This window comes from Chionomys nivalis, chromosome 2 (genome assembly GCF_950005125.1).
Source record: "Chionomys nivalis chromosome 2, mChiNiv1.1, whole genome shotgun sequence".
NCBI classification, from domain to species: Eukaryota; Metazoa; Chordata; class Mammalia; order Rodentia; family Cricetidae; genus Chionomys; species Chionomys nivalis.
This window is the reverse complement of record NC_080087.1, coordinates 68,809,637-68,832,432: the sequence shown is the minus strand read 5'-3', so window position 1 is coordinate 68,832,432 and position 22,796 is coordinate 68,809,637. Positions and strand designations below refer to the sequence as shown.

The 22,796-nt window shown below is 38.5% G+C and overlaps 1 protein-coding gene across 1 annotated transcript; it reads left to right on the top strand.

Annotated features, from left to right (window-relative positions):
- Window positions 1–1,098: 1,098 nt before the first annotated feature.
- On the top strand, window positions 1,099–22,002 carry LOC130869399 (zinc finger protein 709-like). Its single transcript, XM_057761495.1, has 4 exons — window positions 1,099–1,228; window positions 18,548–18,674; window positions 18,872–18,932; window positions 20,122–22,002. The coding sequence occupies exons 1-4, from the start codon at window positions 1,178–1,180 to the stop codon at window positions 21,596–21,598; spliced, it is 1,716 nt and encodes a 571-aa protein (XP_057617478.1). The 5' UTR covers window positions 1,099–1,177; the 3' UTR covers window positions 21,599–22,002.
- Window positions 22,003–22,796: the final 794 nt, after the last annotated feature.

Sequence of the window (22,796 nt, the reverse complement as noted above, 5' to 3'; positions counted from 1 at the left end):
CTCCCATGTTCTCCATGCTCACTACAGGTAAGAGATCGCTCTCAGCTCTTTAGTCTTGGATGTTGCTATAGCTATTCAACTTGACCATATCCAGAAACAACTAAAATCCTGACATTAGAATTTAACTCTCAGGGACTTTTGAAAATTAAATCATGTGAAGTAAGAAAATCCACCATCAATCCAGGTTTGTCAAGGTGAAAAGATACATTTTTTTTTTTTAAATCAGGGACCCAACTTCTGCTGGCAACCAAAATATATAAAGGACATTGAAAAAGTAAGCGCTCTCTCGCTCTCTCTCTCTCTCTCTCTCTCTCTCTCTCTCTCTCTCTCTCTCGCTCTCTCGCTCTCTCTCTCTCTCTCTCTCTCTCTCTCTCTCTCTCTCTCTCTCTCTCTCTCTCTCTCTCTCTCTCCTACTTGGCCTACATCTGACCAGCAGTTCTATCCTTTACTGGCATTAGAGGCTATTTCTTAGGAATTTCCGGGAATATCTTTGCACACAGAAACACCTGCTGACTGACAATCGGGCTCCTCACCTTATTTGTTTCTATGTACTCATGGTAACTTGGAGATTATACTCTGCATTATTATTCATTTTCAAGAGATTGACTTGGATTTCAGGAAGGAAACTCCTACAGGAATGGAGCCATCATCCAGCCCAGACTTATCACAGTGTTATGCTCTGGCTCCTACTATTTTCTCAGTGTATTCTGAAGACCCTGCACCTGCTAGGTAAAAAGTAAGGACAGTTTTCCTGAACTCAGCATGAAGCCACTCTTGTTTGGAGTCCTAAAATCTCTTTTAATTGTTAATATCCAGGCACATTCATACCTGTGGTACAGAAAAAACACTCCGCTGCACATTTTGCAGTGAGCTGTACAAACTAACCACCAGGAGGAAGAGGCCAAGTGCTTAAGGAATGCTGGAAGAGGAAAGTGTCAGCAACTGGAGGCCACAAGTAAGTACAAATGAAATGGAAATCACTGCAGTTTGCTTAGTCCTTGAGTACAATCTAACCCTAAGGGAATTGCTCTTGTCACTCAGACATCAATAGCCAATCGGGATCTCGAGGCAGAACGCCAGTCAGAAGGTGAGCGGGTGGGCTCTTCCAGACTTCCGGTGCAGGCTAGGATCCGTATCTGAGCAAGCGCGAGGGCTTTGGTGTTCTGTGCTGAGAGCAATGCTGCAGGAAGCTGTGTGGGGCCAGGGAGAGCTCGGAAGCTGCGACATGGTGAGTGAAGTGCTGCTCTGTTCAGGCCGGGAGGAGTGGATGCCTGAGCCTTGGGAGCCACGTGGTTAGCTTCTGCCCCTTCCCCCAGCGGGCAGAGGCAGGCAGCCAAAAATCGCATTCTATAAAGTCCTTGCATCTCGGTTGTAGCCGCTGAATAACATTCCATCTGGGTCAGTTGGAGCAGGGTGAATGAAAATGGGTGCAGTTGCGAAACTGAAATTGCTACTGTTTGGGGATAAAGGGGAAAGTTTATTCGAAACTGGTCATGCTGTCGTATGGGAAACTGTCAAGAATAAAAAGGAGATGCACACATTACAACAAAAGTTGTAGTTTATTATGCTAGGGTGCTCTTACAAGGTTCACGTTCTAAATTCCCAACTAAAGGACAAAACCTTTCTCCCAAAGTCTGCTCACCTCTGCCATTTTTCTAACCTGAAAGTCAGGTCCTGTCCTCACACAAGTCTCTGATCTGAAAGTCTCTGATTAAAGACTTCAGGATCCAGGGGTAGACTCTCCAGCCCTGAGACAGATCAAGGTGACCTCTCACCAGATGACCAGAGCAGAGCATTGCTCTTGACCTCTGCTTATATACTGTCCAGTGGGTGTTATGGGGTTCAAGGACTATCGTGTTATCTATCTCAAGTGAATGACGTCACTGAATTCTGCTTGTCTGGTAAAGCCTTCCATGTAGTGGGGCTCTTGACTAAGCTGTTTTTACATGTCAGAAAGCCAGTTTTTACTATGCTCATTAGAGATGGGTGTTTCCAGAGTTAAATGGGAGCAGAAAAAGAGGGTTGTTAGCTGAAGTGGGCCTTGTAAGCAGGGAGCCTAGAGGCTAACATTGGCCTTGACAAGTTAATAGGCACACAATCACGGTTCTGGCAGAGCCATAGACCCTCTAGCCAGAGAGGAGTTGTATGATTTGAATTTTTGTTTCAGGTAGGAACTTTCTTCAATCCCCTGAGGAAATGACGGCATTTGTCTAAGTGACTGACCTTGGCAAAAAGAATTTCTTGGGGTACCAGACACAGGGGACTAAGTATTGACACAACCTGGTTATTAATGTCGCCATGCTTTGGGTATCTAAAAATCAAGTTGCCATACTCAGAAACACCTAGTTTCTCTGGTAACTTCTAGAAGCGATTCACATTTAAAATATACTTGTAAACTCCATTTGGAGTTATTTTATGGCTGTTATACACATGTCCTGGGATGGATAGGGCTCCACTACTGTACTGCGATGTAGAAGAGTAAAACTGAAGATATAAAGGATTCACCAAAGCTTAGGAGAAAGAAAGTCACACTAAATAGGATCAATTCGTAGCAGGTCTGCTTCCCATCTGTGGCAAAGTTAAGTCATATGCTAACCAGGCCTGTTAGAGATTAGGATGTTAAGATGTAACCATTAATACACCAGGTTCTACCAGGATGTAACTATATGTTCACTAGGATGAACCAGGCATGCGATTGGAAACTGTAACAAAATAGAAAACTCTGGTTTATTACCAGCCACTAGTCCCATCCAATATCCAAGAGCAAGCCTATGAAAAGCCTCTCAGAAGAGCATTACAGGGTTAGAACACCCGTTAAGGCAGGTATTCCATATACCTCCATTCATGCCAAAAAGCATAGTTGCCCCGATGGGGAACAACACCGTGCATAACAATATTAGAAATGGATGAAGTGGTGTGTTGAGGGCTGGCCTGCTCAGTTGCTGCTTTCCACTATGTAGAGAAGGAACATAACTTCTCAAACTTTGGAACATACCTCGTAGAGCCAATAACAGCCTGAGGCCTAGCCCTTTTCAGCTTTGCATAAGTCCCCAAGCTATAGAGCAAAAACAGTTCCTGCTTTTAAACCAGGAATATGCTTGGTCTGATAAAGGTCTTTAGCCAGGGCCTTAGGAGAGGGGCTGCTTCAGATCCTCAGAATCTTAGCTCTCCCTAGCACATGAGTCTGATTATGAATTCCATGACTGCTGTGAACTTGATCAGAATACACTTGAGACATGCTATGTTTCCCTTACGCCACCTTGTTTGCTCTGGCTCTTCTTGAAGGTATTCCATTGTATTCGAGTTCTGTTGATTCATGGAAGCCCCCATTTCCTAAGGTTTCTGCTCTGGAAGTAGTTGACAAATGCTGTTTTTTGTTTTTGTTTTTGGCGTAAGATTGATTGTGCAAGACCTACCTCAGGTTTTATCTTTTCTATCATCCTGTCTTCCTGGTATCGCCCCATCAGGAAACAGTCATTTAAGAAAGGCCTGCTGTTTCAGCTAACTGGAGTACTTACAAAATCCTTCTGGGAATATCTTTGCTGTGTAAATCTAACATCTGCCTGAATGGCAGTCTCCTTACAGTTCCTGTCCCTGTTTAACATGCTCCAAATATCACCTGGGACCTGAACCTAAAGGAGCTTTAAGGAGGACAGCATAGGTGAAGCACACAATCTGATCCAGGCTGGCTCCTTGTTGAGCAGTAGTCAGAATGCCATGCACAGTGTTATTACAGAGAATCTACATTATTATCTCTGAAATGCGCGCAGTGTTTTCTCCCTGTAAGCACATGTTAATCTAGCACAGTTGCAACTCCAGCCTTGTAGAAAGATATTTCTGAGACAAGCTCTGTTACATTGACTTAGGTGATCTTGAACCCAGTCTGTTACTCCTCAAGGACCAACCTTGCTGTCTGCTCATTTAAATTTCTCAATTCTTCAAGAAAAGGGCTGTCCTCTTATATTTGTAAAATTACCTATTTGAATCATGTAGAGGAGTGTCCCTTGAAGAAATAGGAAAGGGGCTTTCATGTGGAGCATGGTTTCTGTCTTCAGAGCAGAATAGGAGGAATCACTTATTGTGTGGACTACAGGAGGCAACAGGTTAGGTAATTGTTGGAACACAGAGTGAAATTTAAGGCAGTCCACTACAGACTCACCATTGTGAAGCAGGATCTCATTGGGTCAGACTGAATGACCTTCTGTGTAATTTTACAACATTTGTTAATTCGTGCCCTGTGAATGAAAGCAGACCAGATTGAGGGTTATACAATTTGATGAGAGTAGCTTGAGCTAATGAATATTGAGTTTCCAGTTATGAATCTCTCTGATGGGGGTATGAGCAATTCAGTTTGAAACAGTTAACCAGGTTGAGATGTTTGAGACACAAGCCGCCCATTGGCTATTCATATGTGTTAGGAAACAGATCACAGCAGCCAACATTGCAAATAGCAGCAAGGTCAATCAGAAGATCCAGTACCTATAGGTTACTCACATGGGGAAGCTCACCTCCCTCCTGCCCTGAACATATTCTCCTGTCACTGGTATTTTCTTCTTCCTGAGTTCTTCATTTTTATAAGTGGCAGAAACTCCTACTTCCTACTCTGCAACCAAACCTCCACAGAGGTTATCCTACCTCAGTTTTTCTCATCTCTAGCTGAAACTTTCTCATAACACACTACTGGCCCAGTCTCAATGACCCCGGACTATTGGTCAGGGTGGCCAAGTCACAGTTTTTTATTTAAGGTGCTAACAGAGCCAAACTGATGATAATAACTATCTTTTCAGGGTTAGTGAGGATCATACTGTCCAGTGACATAGAAACATTCAAGTCTGTATTATAATTTCTGAGAATGAGAAAGAGAGGTGGAAAGTGTATTGACTTGTAGGCATATTCTAAAATTTTGGGACACTTAAAGTTAGATTAACAGCATTATTTCTCATTTAATGTCCATAAGCCTGTAGTGGCCTGGATTAGAATATAGTCACTTGATTGAAAATCCTTCCAGGTATATGAAGCACTTTCTTTCTTTTTTTTTTATTTGTTTTTGTTTTTGTTTTTTTTTGTTTTGTTTTTCGAGACAGGGTTTCTCTGTGGTTTTGGAGCCTGTCCTGGAACTAGCTCTTGTAGACCAGGCTGGTCTCGAACTCACAGAGATCCGCCTGCCTCTGCCTCCCAAGTGCTGGGATTAAAGGCATGCGCCACCACCGCCCGGCAGCACTTTATTTCTTATCTCACTGGTGAGTTACTATAGGCTGTTTATTGATATTTTAGTGTTAGGAGCCATTTTTGAGGATGTTCCTCAGTAGGGATCTGATTTTTTGTGTCTGTAGCCTTACCCCATAGCCTTTTCTTAGTGTCTAGTTTCTTGTGGTCAACATTTATCACAATCCTTTTCTCTTGTGTTCTCATGTATACACCACCATTATAGACGATGTCTGTGAATTACCAAAGATACCCCAGGAACAATTGCTTTTTATTCGTAAGTCATTTCGCTAGCTTGATGTTTTTTTTAAATCATTTTTTATTCTTAAAGTACATACTTTTTTTGATCACAGGGATTCTTTTGTAGTCCTGTCTTTCCTGTTTTTTGAGGCAGTGTTTCCTTGCATAGCCTTTACTGTCCTTGAAATCAGTTTGTAGACCATGCTGGATGTGAACTCACTGAGATCCACTTGCCTCTTTAAAAGTGTCTCTGTAGTCTAGGCTGTCCTGGAACCCAAAGGTCTGACTGCTTCTGCCTCCACAGGGCTAGGATTAAAGGTATGCTCCAGCACACCTTGCTTTTTCACTTCTATATTATTGACAGGTTGGCCTAGAATGTATGGTTTTATATATGTCAAACACATACTGTTCTGCTGTGCTTTACCAATATCTTGACCTTGAACATTCTCAGAGTGTGTAATTCTTTATTCCAGGGTGTCTTACATACATGACCTTAAGACTGTATGAGCCTCCAGAGTCTTGGGGTGACAGGTGTATTACAGTCTTACCACCATTTGTGAATTTTTAAATTTTTTTTAGTAAATATGAATCTATGCCTGCATACACAGATATACATGACACTGTTGAATGATACTCACAACAATCAGAAGATGTCTGCAGAATCCCTGGACTTGGAATTATGAATACTTGGGAGCACCCATGTAAGCACTGGCTATTGAAACTCCCTCTTCTGAAAGACCAACAAGCACGCTTAACTGCTGAACCATCTCTCCTGCACTGTGCTATTTTTTCATGCTCAGTGTTTGCATTGCTTACATTGGAAACTGTAACTGTTTAAGCATGCACGCAGTTTTAGCTAGATCTTGTTATTCTTACAGTTTATTTTTTTTAGATTAGCCTTTTTTATAAAATGAGATTTTAAAAAATTACCAATCCAAGTTCCCAGTCCCTTCCTGCCTCTCATTCCCTCCACACACCCTCCCACCCCACCCCCATCCAATCCTAAGAGAGGATAAGGTACCCTGTACTGTGGGGGGTTCAAGGCCCTCCCTACTATATCTAGGCTGAGCAAAGTGTACATCCAAAGAGAATAGGTTCCCAAAAAGCCAGTACATGCAGTAGGGATAAATTCTGGTGCCACTGCCAGTGGCCCCTCAGTCTACCCCAGTCATGCAACTGTCAACACATTCAGAGGGACTATTTTGGTCCAATGCTTGTTCCTTCCCAGTCCGCCTGGAGTTGGTGAGCCCCCATTAACTCAGGTAGACTGTTTCAGTGGGTGAACCCATCATGGTCTTAACCTCTTTGCTAATATTCCCATTCTTCCCACTCTTCAACTGGACTTTGGGAACTCAGTCCAGTGCTCCGATGCAGGTCTCTGTCCTTGTTTCCATTATTTGCTGGATGAAGGTTCTATGGTGATATTTAAGATATTCATCAGTCTGACTACAGGGAAAATCAATATTGGGCCCCCTCTCCTCTATTCCTTAGGGTATTAGCTGGGGTCATCCTTGTGGATTCGTGGGAATTTCTCCAGAGCCAGGTTTCTGCTAACCTTATAATGGCTCCCTCAATCAAAATATCTCTTTCCTTGCTCTCATATCTGTCCTTCATCCATTTCAACTATCCCATTCCCTCAAGTACTCTTCAACACTTCCCTTCTTCCCTCCTCTTCCCCATCCACCCTCCCTTCTCTGCCACCCCCATGCTCCCAATTGTTTCAGGCTATCTTGTCTATTTCCAATTTCCAGATGAATCTATATATGTTTTTCTTTGGGTTCACCCAATTACTTAGCTTCTCAAGGATCATGAACTATAGGCTCAATGTCCTTTGTTTATAGCTAGTATCTACTTATGAGTGAGTACATACCATATTTATCTTTTTGTGTTTGTGTTACCTCATGCAGGATAGTGTTTTCTAATTCCATCCATTTGTGTGCAAAATTCAAGATATCATTGTTTTATACTACTGAGTTGTACTCTAATGTGTAAATGTGCCACATTTTCTTTATCCATTCTTTGGTTGAGGAGCATCTAGGTTGTTTCCAGGTTCTGTCTATTACAAATAATGCTGTTAATAGTTGAACAAACAGTTTTATAGTATGATTGATAACCTTTTTGGTATATGCCTAAGAGTGAGTGGTATTGCTGGATTCAGAGGTGGGTTGATTCCCACTTTTCTGAGAAACCACCATACTGATTTCCAAAATGGGTGTACAAGTTTGTATTCCCACCAGCAATGAATGAATGTTCTCCTTACTCCGTATCCTTTCCAGTATAAGCTGTCTTTGGTGTTTTTGATCTTGCCATTCTGACAGGTGTAAGATGGTATCTCAGAGTTCTTTTGGTTGCATTTTCCTGATGTCTAAGGAAATTGAACATTTCCTTATGTATATTTTGGCCATTTGAGATTCTTCTGTTGAGAATTTTCCTTTTAATTCTGTACCCCATTTTCTAATGAGGTTCTTTAGAATTTTAATGTTTAATATCTTAAAATCTTTATATATTTTGGAGGTCAGTCCTTTGTCTGATGTGGGTTTGGTAAAGATTTTTTTCCCAGTAGGCTGCCTGTTGTCTAATTGACTGTGTCCTTTGCTTTACAGAAGCTTTTTTTCAGGAGGTTCCATTTACATATTGTTGCTCTCAGTGTCTGTGCTACTGGTGTTCTATTTAGGAAGTGATCTCCTGTGCCCATGCATTGAAGGCTACTTCCCACTTTATCTTCTATCAGGTTTAGTGGTTGGATTTATATTGAGGTCTTTAATCTACTTGGACTCAAGTTTTGTGCCTGGGGACAGAGGAGAGGGAACTACTTTCATTCTTCTACAAATTGACATCCAGTTATGCCAGCACCATTTTTTGAAGATACTTTATTTTTTCCATTGTATAATTTTAACTTCTTTGTTAAAAATTGGGTGTTCTTAGGTGTGTGGATTAATATCCAGGGCTTCAATTCTATTCCATTGTTCAACCTGTCTGTTGTTATACCAATACCAAGCTGTTTTCATTACTGTAGCTCTGTAATACAGCTTGATATCTGGGAGGGTGATGCCTCTGGAAGTTACTTTATTGTACAGGATTGTTTTGGGTAACTTGTGTTTTTTGTTTTTCCATATGAAGTTGATTATTGTTCTTTTAAGGTCTGTGTAGAATTGTGTTGTTATTTTGATGGGGATTGCATTGAATCTATAGATTGCTTTTGGTAAAATTGCCATTTTTACAATGTTGATCCTACCTGTCCAAGAGCATGGGAGATCTTTTTATTTTCTTGTATCTTCTTCAATTTGTTTCTTCAAAGTCTTAAAGTTCTTGTCAAAGAGGTCTTTCTCTTCTTTGCTTAGTGTTACCCCAAGATATTTTATGTTATTTGTGGCTGTTGTGAAAGGTGATATTTCTCTGATTTCCCTCACAGCTTCTTTTCCTATATTTGTGTATAGGGAGGCTATTGATATTTTTGAGTTGATCTTGTATCCTGCCACATCACTGAAAAGATTTATCAGCTCTAGGAGTTCTCTGGTATAGTTTTTGTGTCAATTATATATATCATATCATCTACAAATAATGAAAGTTTGACTACTTCCTTTGCAATTTTAATCCCCTTGATCTCCTTTTGTTATCTTATTACTATAGCCAAAACTTCAAGAACTGTGTTGAAGAGATATGGAGAGAGTGGACAGCCTTCTCATGTTCCTGATTTTAGTGGAATCACTTTGAGTTTCTCTCCATTTAATTTGATATTGGTTGTTGGCTTCCTGTATATTGCTTTTATTATATTGAGATATGTTTCTTGTATCTCTGATCTCTCCAAGACCTTTGTCATGAAGGGGTGTTGGATCTTGTCAAATGCTTTTTCAGCATCTAATGAAATGGTCATATGTTTTTATTTTCAGATTATTTATATGATAGATTAATTTGGTAGATTTTCATATGTTGAACCATTCCTGCATCTCTGGAGTGAAGCTGACTTGATTATGGTGGATGATTTTTTTTAATGTGCCCTTGGATTTGGTTTGCCAGTATTTTTATTGAATATTTTTTCATGATTGAGTCTTTGTGTAGTTTTAGTATTGGGGTAAATGTCACCTCAAAAAAGAGTTTGGCAGTGTTCCTTCTGTTTCTAATATCTGGAACACTTTGAGGACTATAGGTATTAGCTCTTCTTGGAAGTTCTGGTAGAATTCTGTGCTGAAACCATCCAGTCCTGAGCTTTTTTTGGTTAGGAGGTATTTGATTACAGTTTCTATTTCCTTGCAGTTTATAGGTCTATTTAAATTGCTCACAAGGTCTTGATTTAATTTTGGTATATGATAACTTTCTAAAAAATTGTCCATTTCTTTTACATTTTTTAATTTTGTGGAGTACAGGTTTTTGTGGTATGACCTAATGATTCTCTGAATTTCCCCAGTGTCGGCTATTATGTCCGCTTTTTCATTTCAGATTTTTTAGTTGAGATATACTCTTGTGATTATTTTGGATAAGGGATTGATTGTCTATCTTGTTGATTTTCTTAAAGATCCAGCTCTTTGTGTCATTGATTTTTTTTGTATTGTTTTCTTTGTTTCTATTTGGTTGATTTCAGCTCTCAAGTTCATTATTACCTGTCTTTTACTCCTCCTGGGTGACTGTGCTTCTTTTTGTTCTAGAGATTTCAGATGGGCTGTTAAGTCACTAATGTGAGGTTTATTAATTTTCTTTATGTGGGCACTTAATGCTATGAACTTTCCTCTTAGCACTGCTTTCGTAGTGTTTCAGAGGTTTGGATATGTTGTTGTCTGAGGTTTCTGCCCCACCTGTTCCTCTAGTCATTCAGTCCCAAAGAAAACACGGAGGTTTACATTAATTAAAAACTGATTGGCCTATTATCTCAGGCTTCTTATTAACTCTTTTTAAATTGATTTTTAATGAGCTCTACATTTTTCTCTGTTCCCTTCACTGCCTCTCCCCTCCCTAATTCAGCCCTCCCCGCAGGTCCCCATGCTCCCAATTCCCTCAGGAGATCTTGTCTTTTTCTACTTCCCATGTAGATTAGATCTATGTATGTCTCTCTTAGTGTCCTCATTGTTGTCTAAGTTCTCTGGGATTGTGGTTTGTAGGCTGGTTTTCTTTCCTTTATGTTTAAAAGCCACCTATGAGTGAGTACATGTGATAGTTGTCTTTCTGTGTCTGGGTTACCTCACTCAAAATAATGTTTTCTAGCTCCTTCCATTTTCTTGCACAATTCAAGATGTCGTTTTTTTTTTTCCTGTATAGTACTCCATTGTACAAATGTACCACATTTTCCTTATCCATTCTTCAGTCGAGGGGCATTTAGGTTGTTTCCTGGTTCTGGCTATTACAAACAATGCTGCTATAAACATAGTTGAACGCATGTTCTTGTGGCATAATTGAGCATCCTTTGGATATATACCCAAAAGTGGTATTACTGGGTGTTGAGGAGGGTTGTTACCTAATTTTCTGAGAAATCACCACACTGACATCCAAAGGGGTTGTACCAGCTTGCACTCCCACCAGCAATGCAGAAGTATTCCCTTTTCCCCACACCTCTCCGGCATAAGTTGTCATCAGTGATTTTGATCTTGGCCATTCTTACAGGTGTGAGATGGAATCTCAGAGTTGTTTTGATTTGCATTTCTCTCATGACTAAGGATGTTGAACATTTCCTTAAGTGTCTTTCAGCCATTTTAGATTCCTCTGTTAAGAGTTCTCTGTTTAGGTTTGTACTCCATTTTTTTTTATTGGATTATGTGTTCTTTGGTGACCAATTTCTTGAGTTCTTTGTATATTTTGGAGATCAGACCTCTGTCTGATGTGGGGTGAGTGAATATCTTTTTCTATTCTGTAGGCTGTCGTTTTGTCTTGTTGACTATTTTCTTTGCTTTACAAAAGCTTTTCAGTCTTAGGAGGTCCCATTTATTAATTGTTTCTTTCAGTGTCTGTGCTGCTGGGGGTATGTTTAGGAAGTGGTCTCCTGTGCCAGTGCATTCAAGTGTACTTCCCACTTTCTTTTCTACAAGGTTCAGTGATCCATTTGGACTTGAGTTTTGTGCACGATGATAGATATGGGTCTTTTATTTCCTTCTACGTGTTGATATCCAGTTATGCTAGCACTACTCATTAAATATGCTTTTTCCTCTTTTGATATTTTTTGCTTATTTGTCAAAAATCAGGTATTTGATGGTGTGTGGATTAATATCTGGATCTTCTATTCAGTTCCATTGGGTCCTCCTGTCTGTTCTTATGCTAATACCAGGCTGTTTTCAGTACTATAGCTCTGTAATAGAGTTTGAAGTCAGGGATTGTGATGCCTCCAGAAGTCCTTTTATTGTACAGGATTATTTTGGCTATACTGTTTTTGTTTTTTTATTTATTTATTTTTATTTATTTATTTATTTATTTTTGCTTTTCCATATGAAGTTAAGTACTGTTCTTTCAAGGTCTGTGAAGAATTTTGCTGGGCATTGCATTGAATCTGTAGATTGCTCTTGGTAAGATTGCCGTTTTTACTATGTTAATTCTGCCTACCCTAAAGCTTGGTAAATCGTTCCAGTTTCTGGTGTCTTCTTCAATTTCTTGCTTTAAAGATTTAAAGGTTTTGTCCTACAAGTCTTCCACTTGTTTGGTTAGAGTTACTCCGAGATATTTTATGGTACTTGTGGCTATTGTGAAGGGTGTTGTTTCTCTGATTTCTTTCCCAGACCTTTTATCATCTGTGTACAGGAGGGTACTGATTTTTTTTTTTGAGTCAATCTTGCATCCTGCTACATTACTGAAAGTGATTTTGAGTTGTAGAAGTTCCTTGGTAGAATTTTTGTGATCGCTTATGTAAACTATCATATCAGCAAACAGTGAGAGTTTGACTTCTTTTCCAATTTGTATCCCCTTGATCTCCTTTTGGTATCTTATTGCTTTAGTTTGGACCTCAAGAACTATACTGAATAGATATAGAGAGAGTGGACAACCTTGTCTTCTTCCTGATTTCAGTGGGATCACTGTGAGTTTCTCTCCATTTAGTTTTATGTTGGCTGTTGGCTTGCTGTATATTGTCTTTATTATGTTTAGGTATGTTCCTTGTATCCCTGTTCTCTCCAAGACCTTTATCATTAAGGGATGTCATATTTTGTCAAAAGATTCTTTAGCATCGAATGAAATGATTATATGGATTTATATTTCAGTTTGTTTATATGTTAGATTATGTTGACATATTTTCATATGTTGAACCATCCCTACATCTCTGGGATGAAGTCAACTTGATCATGGTGATTTTCTTGATTTCAGCTCTCAATTTTATTATTTCCTGCCATCTTGTTCTCTTAGGTGAGTTTGCTTCTTTTTGTTCTAAAGTTTCCACATGTTCTGTTAATTCACTAGTTTTGGATTCTTACAGCTTCTTTATGTAAGCATTTAGTGCTATGAACTTTACTCTTAACACTGCTTTCATTGTGTCCCATGAATTTGGGTATGTTGTGTGGTCATTTTCATTGAATTTTAGGAAATCTTTAATTTCTCCCTTTATTTCTTTCTTAATACATTCATTGAACATTGTTTAATTTCCATGTGTTTGTGCTTTTTCTGGTATTAGTATTGCTGCTGACTTCTAGTTTTAAACCATGGTGATCTGATAAATTACATTGGGTTATTCCAATTTTTTGTATTTGTTGAGATTTGTTTTGTTACCAAGTATGTGGTCAATTTTTGAGAAGGTTCCATGAGGTACTGAGAAGAAAGTATATTCTTTGTTGTTTGGATGTAGTAGTCTATAGATGTCTGCTAAGTCCATTTGGGTCATAACATCTGTTAGTTCTCTTATTTCCCTGTTCATTTTTTGTCTGACTGACCTGTCTAGTGGTGAGAGTGGACTGTTGAAATCTCCCACTGTTAGCATGTGGGATTTAATGTATGATTTAAGCTTTAGAAGTGTTTCTTTTACGTATGAGGGTGCCCTTGTATTTGGGGCATAGATGTTAAGTATTGAGATTTCCTCTTTGCGGATTTTTCCTGTGACTAATATGAAATTACTTTCTTTGTCTCTTTGACTGATTTTAGCTTGAAGTCTATTTTGTTAGATATTAGGATAGCTACACCCACTTGTTTCTTAGGTCAATTTGATTGGTACATTTTTCCCAACCCTTTATTCTGAGACAATGCCTGTCTTTGAGGTTGAGATGAGTTTCTTGTATGCAGAAGAAGGATGGATTCTGTTTTCGTATCCAATCTGTTAGCCTGTGCCCTTTTATAGGTGAGTTGAGTCCATTTACAATAAGGGATATTAATGACCAGTGGTTGCTATCTCCTGTTAATTTAGTTTTCATTGTTGGTGATGTTAATTTGTGCATTTTTCCCTTCTTTTGGATTTGCTGCTATGAGACCATCAATTGTCTGTGTTTTTGTTGCTGTAGCCAAATTCCTTGGGTTGGAGTTTTCCTTCTAGTATTTTGTGTAGGGTTGGGTTTTTGGCTAGTATTGGTGAAATCTAGACTTGTCATGGAATATCTTGTTTGTCTTTCTATGGTGGTTGAAAGTTTTGCTGGGTATAGTAGTCTGGGCTGGTCTCTTAATGTTTGCATATCGCTTGACCACCACCTTCTGGCTTTCATTGTCTCCAATTAGAAATCAGGTTTAATTCCGATAGGTCTACCTTTATATGTTACTTGGCCTTTTTCTTTTGCAGCTCTTAATATTCTTTCTTTACTTTGTATGTTTAGTGTTTTGATTATTATGTGGCGAGCAGATTTTTTTTTAATCTAGTCTATTTGGTGTTGTGTAAGCTTCTTGAAGTTTCATAGGCATATATTTCTATAGTTTGGGAAAGTTTTCTTCTATGATTTTGTTAAATATATTTTCTGTGCTTTTGAATTGAACTTCTCCTTCTATACCTATTATTCTTAGATGTTGCCTTTTCATGGTGTCCCATATTTCCTGGGTATTTTGGGTTAAGCTTTTGTTAGATTTATTGTTTTCTTTAATTGACAAGTCTATTTCCTCTATTGTATCTTGAGTGCTTGAGATTCTCTCTTCCATCTCTTGTATTCTGCTGTTCATGCTTGCATTTGTGGTTCCTGATTGTTTTCTCATGATTTCTGTTTCTGTAATTCCCTCACGTTGTGTTTTCTTTATTTTCCCTATTTCAGTTTTCTAGTCTTGAATTGTTTCTTTCATATGTTTGATTTCTTTTTCATTGTTTTCTTTAAGTGACTTGCTGATGTCTTCCAGTTTTTTTGTTTGTCTTTTTCTCTATTTCTTTAAGGGAATTTCTCATTTCCTCTTTAAGAGTTTCAAACATTCTCTTGAAGTTATTTTTTAGGTCGTTTTCTTTTGTTTCCTTTATATTTGGTTGTTCAGGTCTTGCTCTTGTAGAGTCTTTAGGTTTTACTGGTGTTGTGTTGCTCTTTGTGGTGTTGCATGTGTTCTTACCTTTTCTTCTCATCTTTTCCTCTAATAGGTGTGGTTGGAGCTGAGATTCTGTTGATTAATATTCTAGGCGCCAGTGAATCCAAAGCTCCAATGGCTGTTCCTTGTGATACAGTCAGTGCCACAGTTCTATTTACCCCGTTGGTTACTTTATGTTCCTGGAGATAGCTCAGTGCTCCTGTGCTCTGCTCTGCTCCCTTGGAGTTTGCTGTCTCAGGCTTACTTTGGTTTAGGTTCCAGGATTTGACCTCTTTCTGTAAATCTTGCTCTGTTTCCACTCCTGCAGAGGTCCCTGGCTTGGAGTTGGTCCTGCAAAGGTCTCTTGCTCTGGTCTACTGCCTCAGATTTTCCAGGCACTGGTGTGCACATAACTGCAGAGGTCTTGGCTCAGGTTTACTCCTAGAGGTCCCAGACTCATGCTCAGACCTGCAGAGGTTCCAGGTTTCTGCCTGTTCCCTTTGATGTCCCAGACCATTGCCTGGACCCACAGAGGTCCTGGCTCAGTCCTACTCCCTCTGAGGTCTCAGATTCATGCCTGGCATTGCAGAGATCTCTGGTTTTTGCCTACTCCCTCGGATGTCACAGATTCACGCCCAGACTGGCAGAGTTCCTGGCTCAGGCCTAGCTCCTGGGAGGTCCTAGACTCACACCCAGACCCACAGGGGTCCTTGCTTAGGTCTACTCCCTTGAAAATTCCAGATTCAAGTCTGGACCCACAGTGGTCTCTGGCTCTGGCTCACTTGCTCAGAGGTTACTCCCGTGTACCTGTTTCAGTGGAGATCACTGTCTCTGGCAACTCTTGTTACTTATATTCTGCATAGTCTTATCTCTGTTAGCCACGTAGCTTAGTACCTTTTTCAGCGAGTCAGTGACATCTTGCGTCCTATGCATTTGGGTGGCAACTGCAGACTGAATTCTTGCTCTTTCCAATATTCTCCTCTCGTTCTTGTTGGCCCACCTCTACTTTCTACATTTGCCATGCCTCTACTTCCTGCCTGGGTACTGGCAAATCAGCATTTTACTAAACACATACAAGAAACAAATCTTCACAGGTTAAACCATTGTCCCACAGCACAAACCATTGTCCCACAGCACGTTCTGCCTTCATTTTCATTGAATTCAAGGAAGTCTTTAATTTCTTTCTTGACCCAGGGCTGTTCAGTAATTCACTGTTCAATTTCCATGAGAGTAGTCTTGTTGTGAAATTCTAAGTTTAAACCATATGATAAGATACAAGGGATTACTCCATTTTTTTTGTATCTGTGGAGGTTTGCTTTGTTACCAAGTATGTGATCAATTTTAGAGAAGGTTCCATGAGGTGCTGAGAAGGTATATTCTTCTGTGTTTGGGTGGAATGTTCTATAGATGTCTGTTAAGTCTGTTTGATTCATAACATCTATTAGTTCTCTTATTTCTCTGTTAAGTTTCTGTCTGGTTGACCAGTCCATTGGCAAAAGTGGAATGTTAAAGTTTCCTACTCTTAGTGTGTGGGGTTTGATGTACGATTTCAGTTTGAATAATCTTTCTTTTACAAATGTGGATGCTCTTGTATTAGGGGTACAGATGTTCAGGATTGAGACTTCATCGTGATGGATTGTTCCTGTTATGAGTTAAAGTGTCCTTTTCCATCTGTCCTGGTTGATTTTAGTTTGAAATCTATTTAGTTAGATATTAGGATAGCTACACCTGCTTGTTCCTTAGGTCCATTTGATTGTAAAACCTTTTCCCAACCCTGAGTTAGTGTCTGTCTTTAAGGTTGAGGTGTGTTTCTTGTATACAGCAGAGGGCAGGATCCTTTTCAATGTTTCTTTGACCAAGTAGTCTATTTCCTCTATAATATCGTCAGCACCTGAGATTCTTCTGTTATATTCTGTTGGTTATACTTGTCTCTGTAGTTTTGTTTGTTTACCCAGATTTTCCATATCCAGAATTCCCTTGGTTTGTGTTGTTTTTATTACCTCTCTTTCAGTCTTGAAATGTTTGCTTCACCTGTATGTTTTTTCTTTTTTTTTTTTTTTTGGTTTCTTTGAGGGATTTATTTTTTTTTTCAATTTTTTGTTTGTTTTTCCCTCCATTTCTTTAAGGGAGTTTTTCATTTCCCCTTTAAAGGTCTCCATAATTTTCATAAAGTTATGTTTAAAATCATTTTCTTCTGTTTTTTTCTAGGTTAAGATGATCAAGTCTTCCTGCTGTGTGACTACTGGGTTCTGGTGTTACCATGTTGCTTTTTAGGTTGTTGTAGGAATTCTTGCATTGGCGCCTACCCATCTCTTCCTTCAAATGAGGCTGGCAGTGTCTTTGTACCTTGGTTCAATCCTTGCAGTGACTGAGTGTTTGGGAGTTTTTCTTGGTCTGCTCTGTCAATGTCTGTCTCAGAAAGCCTCTGAGGTCTCTATAAGCCTACTCTCTTAGTCTTCTCTTCTGGTTTGCTTTCTTGGTCTTCTCTCTTGTTCCCCTCAGTGTTGTAGCATGCTCTTGGTCCCCTTACTATTGTAGCAAGCTCTCAGCTCTTAGGCATGGTGTGACTAGTAGCTTGGAGTGTCCAGTAGATGAGGCTGGATTTTGGGGGAGCCTTCTCACAAGAAATTCCCTGCTGACTGGCTAGAAAAGTGAAGGGAATTGCAGGAAGTCCCTGGGTTTTTGGCCCACTGTGGAGGTCCTAGAGAGTGGAGTGTCCCATTGTGTGCTGTTCACTCACGTCTTAAGTTTTCTCAGTGTTGGAGCAAGCTGTGTTTCAGAGTTGCACTGTGGTTGCAGGTGGATAGGTGAGTTTGGCGGTAGGTTGTGACTAGGAACTTGGAGGGGCCAGTGGATAGGATTGAGTTTTGGGGAAGCCTACCTGCAGGAAACTCCCTGCCTGTTGGCTAGAAAAGCCAAGGAAGTTGGGGGAGGGGCCTGGGTTTTTTGCCACCGGGGAGGTCCTAGAGAGGGCTATACTGCTGCATGGCTGCTCACTCACCTCTTAGGTCCCCTCACTATTGGAGCAAGCTGTGTTTCAGAGTTCCACCAATATTGCAGGTGAATAGGCGCGTTTGGGGCAGAAACTTTAGAGAGACTTGAGTTTTGTCTACTTCATTTCTATGTTCATTTATTTTATTTTTGTTATAGACATGCTCTTACTATGTAACTTTGACTTTCATGAAATTAATTGCAGATATAATGAAGACTTCTGTCTTAATGATTCACCTGCCTCTGTCTCCTGAGTGCTGGAATTAAAGGCTTGAGCCAATACACTCTGCTTACCCATTCTTTTTTTTTTTTGTAGTTAGCAATTATTAATACAATTATCTCATAGAAACTAATTCTGTTGATCTCTTTGCTTCTTTTCTCCTTCTAGCGCACACACACACACACACAAAAAAAACACTTTTTCTCTCTGTCTCTCTGTCTCTCTCTCTCTCTCTGTCTCTCTGTCTCTCTCTCTCTCTCTCTCTCTCTACATGCCTATCTATGTGTTGATATTTTTCTTGCAAATATAAATCTTGTTCAGTGGGCTCAGAAATGGCAGGGGTAAACCTTATTTTCAGATTCCTTCTAATTGACTCAGTGATTAGATTAAAACTTCTGTGCATGTAATCACTCAGATTTATGTGGAAATCACTCAGATTTATGTGAATATGATGTCAATGAAGAATGCATATCCAATGCTGTCATTACCAGAATTTCTGTAATACACACTTATGGAATATTTTAGGATGCAGTGACCTATGAGGATGTGCATGTGAACTTCACTAGGGAAGAGTGGACTTTGCTTGATCCTTCCCAGAAGAGTCTCTACAAAGATGTGATGGTAGAAACCTACAGAAATCTCACAGCTATAGGTAATACTGAGTATTTTTTCAATTTTTAAGATAAATGGACAAATTTTTCTGGTTTTTTGATGCTGCTCAGTGATCTTGATCTTGAAAGAGGAAGAATGTAAATAAGTCAGGCATGGTTCTAAGGTTTACCAAGGATTGTATTATATTTTGCTTGTATTCCAATAGTATATCATACAATTTCTATTGGTCTATTTTAGGTTACAAATGGGAAGATGAGAATATGGAAGAATATTATCAGCATTTTAGAAGACATGGATGGTAATTTTCATGGGAAAATTGATATAAATATGTATCTGACTTCATGTTGATATGCTATTCAGTTTTAATGAAAAACAAGGAGGGAAATAAGCATAGTTTTATGTTTCTAAATGATTATTAAATTCTCACAACACTATTCACTTTAATGTCAGGTGGCTTATCCATGCTTTCAAAGAAGTAATCTAAGTAACAAGTAATGGAAGCAATGGATTAACAGATATAATTATTTATTATGTCATTTGAATGCTATGTCATAAAACTGTCCACTCGTTCGGTTTTATATCATTCAGGTATTATAAAATGATTGGATGTTGATCAGGTCATCACTGTATATACAAAAAATTCCAAGAAGGAAGTAGTCTATCAAAAGCTACTGGTATACCTACTCATGTAGTGACTTATAAAAATATTGAGAATTCAGAATATGAGAGTCAAGAGGGTTGTCGTCTGCTGAAAATTTAATCTCTATAGTTTACCTCAATGAGGAGCAAAACTAATGTTTGTAAATGAAATGTGAATACCTTTCATTTGTTGTTTACTTAGAGGCATATCATATGCCAGTCTGGATACAAGCCTCGTGATCCTTAGGGATATGGACAACAGTAAAGTATCTATATCTCCCAATCATTTATAAGTTCTGTAATTCCTTCTATGAGTAGCCTTATTGAATGTGATAATTTGGTTTCCTGATTTCTTTTGGGATTCATCAAAGACCACACACTAGTGTAAATCCATATGAGCACAAGACATGTGGAAACGGCTGTGTTTGTCTTGACTCACACTGCAAATGTATTGTGAGTCATGCTATAGGATTACATTATGAATGCAGTCAGGGTAGTAAAGGTGTGAATTCTTACAGTTTACTTCAAGGATGTAAAGAAACTCACCTGGGAGAGGGGCACTATAAATGTGAATAATGTACTAAATGCCTGAACTACCACAGGTATCTTAGCACACAGAAAACAGCCCATATTAAAGTTGAACCCAGTGAATCAAAAAATTTAATAATACCCAAGTTCTGATTCCTGTTTACACTTGCAGTAAAGAACTTATATGGAAGGTAAGCCCTGTGAATAAAATCCATGTGGTAAATCTCCAGCATATCAAACTTATTGATTATATGGTAGACTTCAAAAGAAAAAATGATGCATCAGTGTAATGGTTGTAGTAAGGAATTTACTCATGCCAGGTTTCTTCACAGGCACAAAAGAAGTCATCCTGTAGAGAATCACTGTGAATGCAAGCAGTGTGATAAAACCTTTTCATGTCACTATGAAGATTATTATAATCTTCCGTTTCAAAACTCAAGTCATACTGGACAGAAATCCTATGAAGGTATTCAATATGGCAAAGACTTTGCACATCACAGTTATCACCAAATTCCTGAAAGAACAAAAAGTGGAGAGAATCACAATGAATATAAGCAGTGTGGTAAAACTTTTAGACATCATAATCATCTTCAAGAGTATGAAAGCACTCATACTGTAGAGAGACGCTTCAAATGTAAACAATGTAGCAAATCCTTTACACTTAATTTTAATCTGAAAATGCACGAAAGAATTCATACTGGTGAGAAACCCTATGAATGTGAGCAGTGTGGTAAAGCCTTTATACATGTCAGTCATTTGAAACTACATGAACGAAATCATACTGGCGATAAACCCTATGAATGTAAGCAATGTAGTAAAGCCTTTACATGTAACAGTTATCTGAAAATACATGGAAGAATTCATAGTAGAGAGAAACCCTATGAATGTAAGCTATGTGGTAAAGCATTTACATGTAACAGTTATCTGAAAATACATGGAAGAATTCATACTGGAGGGAAACCCTATGAATGTGAGCAATGTGGTAAAGCCTTTAGAAATAGAAGCTACCTAAAGATACATGAACGAAATCACACTGGAGAGAAACCCTATGAATGTAAGCAATGTGGTAAAGCCTTTATATGTAACAGTTATCTGAAAACACATGAAAGAATTCATACTGGAGAGAAACCCTATGAATGTAAGCAATGTGGTAAAGCCTTTACATGTAGTGGTAATCTGAAAATACATGAAAAAACTCATACTGGAGGGAAACCCTATGAATGTGATCAATGTGATAAAGCCTTTACATGTAACAGCAATCTAAAAACACATGAACGAAATCATACTGGAGAGAAACCCTATGAATGTAAGCAATGTGGTAAAGCCTTTGTGTGTAACAGGTATCTGAAAATACATGAAAGAAATCATACTGGGGAGAAACCCTATGAATGTAAGCAATGTTATAAAACCTTTTTTTGTAATAGCCATCTGAAAAGACATGAAAGAATACATATAGGGGAGAAACCGTATGAATGTGAGCATTGTGGTAAAGCCTTTACATTATGCAGTATTCTGAAAATACATGAAAGAATCCATACTGGGGAGAAACCCTATGAATGTAAGCAATGTGATAAAGCCTTTTTATGTACCAGTCATCTGAAGAGACATGAAAGAATCCATACTGGGGAGAAACCCTATGAATGTAAGCAATGTAATAAAGCCTTTTCATGTAACAATCATCTGAAAAGACATGAAAGAATTCATACTGGAGAGAACCATTATAAATGCAAACAATGTGATAAAATCTTTAAATGCAGTAGTTACCTGAAAGTACATGAAAGAAAGCATTCTGCATAGAATCCCTATTAATGTTAGCAATGTGGTAAAACCTTTACAAGTAGCAGTCATCTGAAGATACATGAAAGAAATCGTACTGGGGAGAAACCCTATGAATGGAAGTGATGTGGTAAAAAACCTTTTTATGTTTCCATAATCTGAAAAGACATGAAAGAGTTCATCCTGCAGAGAAACCCTATGAATGTAAGCAATGTTGGAAAGCCTTTTTAAGTAACAGTCATCTGAAAAGACATGAACTATTGTAGGGTGTTCGAAGGTGTGTGGATTAATATCTGGGCCTTTTATTGGGTTCCATCGGTCCTCCTCTCTGTTGTTCTGCCAATACCAGGCTGTTTTCAGTACTCTAGCTCTGTAGTAAAGTTTGAGGTCAGGGATTGTTATGCCTCCAGAAGTTCTTTTATTGTACAGGATTGTTTTGGATATATATATATATATATATATATATATATATATATATATATATATACATACATATATATATATATATATATATATATATATATATATATATATATTGCTTTTCCATATGAAGTTGAGTACTGTTCTTTCAAGGTCTGTGAAGAATTTTTCTGGGATTTTGAGGGCATTGCAGTGAATCTGTAGATTGCTTTTGGTAAGATTGCCATTTTTACTATGTTAATTCTGCCTACCCAAGAGCTTGGGAGATCTTTCTACTTTCTGGTGTCTTCTTCAATTTCTTTCTTCAAAGATTTAAAGTTCTTGTTATAGAAGTCCTCCACTTGTTTGTTTAAGAGTTTCTCCAAGATATTTTATGTTATTTGTAGCTATTGTGAAGGAAAATCAGATATGTTTTTGGAGTGTTTTCTCTACCATCCTTTTAGGGATTCTGTGGTCATGTACAAGTTAATGGCCTTTTCCTCGTGATTTTTTCCCTTTGTACCATCTCACCTGTGCAGTAATAAGAATTGTAATAATATTGTATCAATAAAAGCTTAAAATAATTAACAGTATTTTCATCTAAATATATTGGTACACAGGACAACTGAAAGAATATATCTATTTACATGTGAAAATGATAGTCATGTACATTGTGTTTTATTTCCTGTTCATTCTGAAGTATAAATGTAAACACTTGTTGATAACAGTTTCATTAACATTGTCTCAGAAATAAAGTATATTTCAGAGAGATGGCAGTATGTTAATGGTGTTTGCTACTAAGCCTGATGTGTAGTAGGAG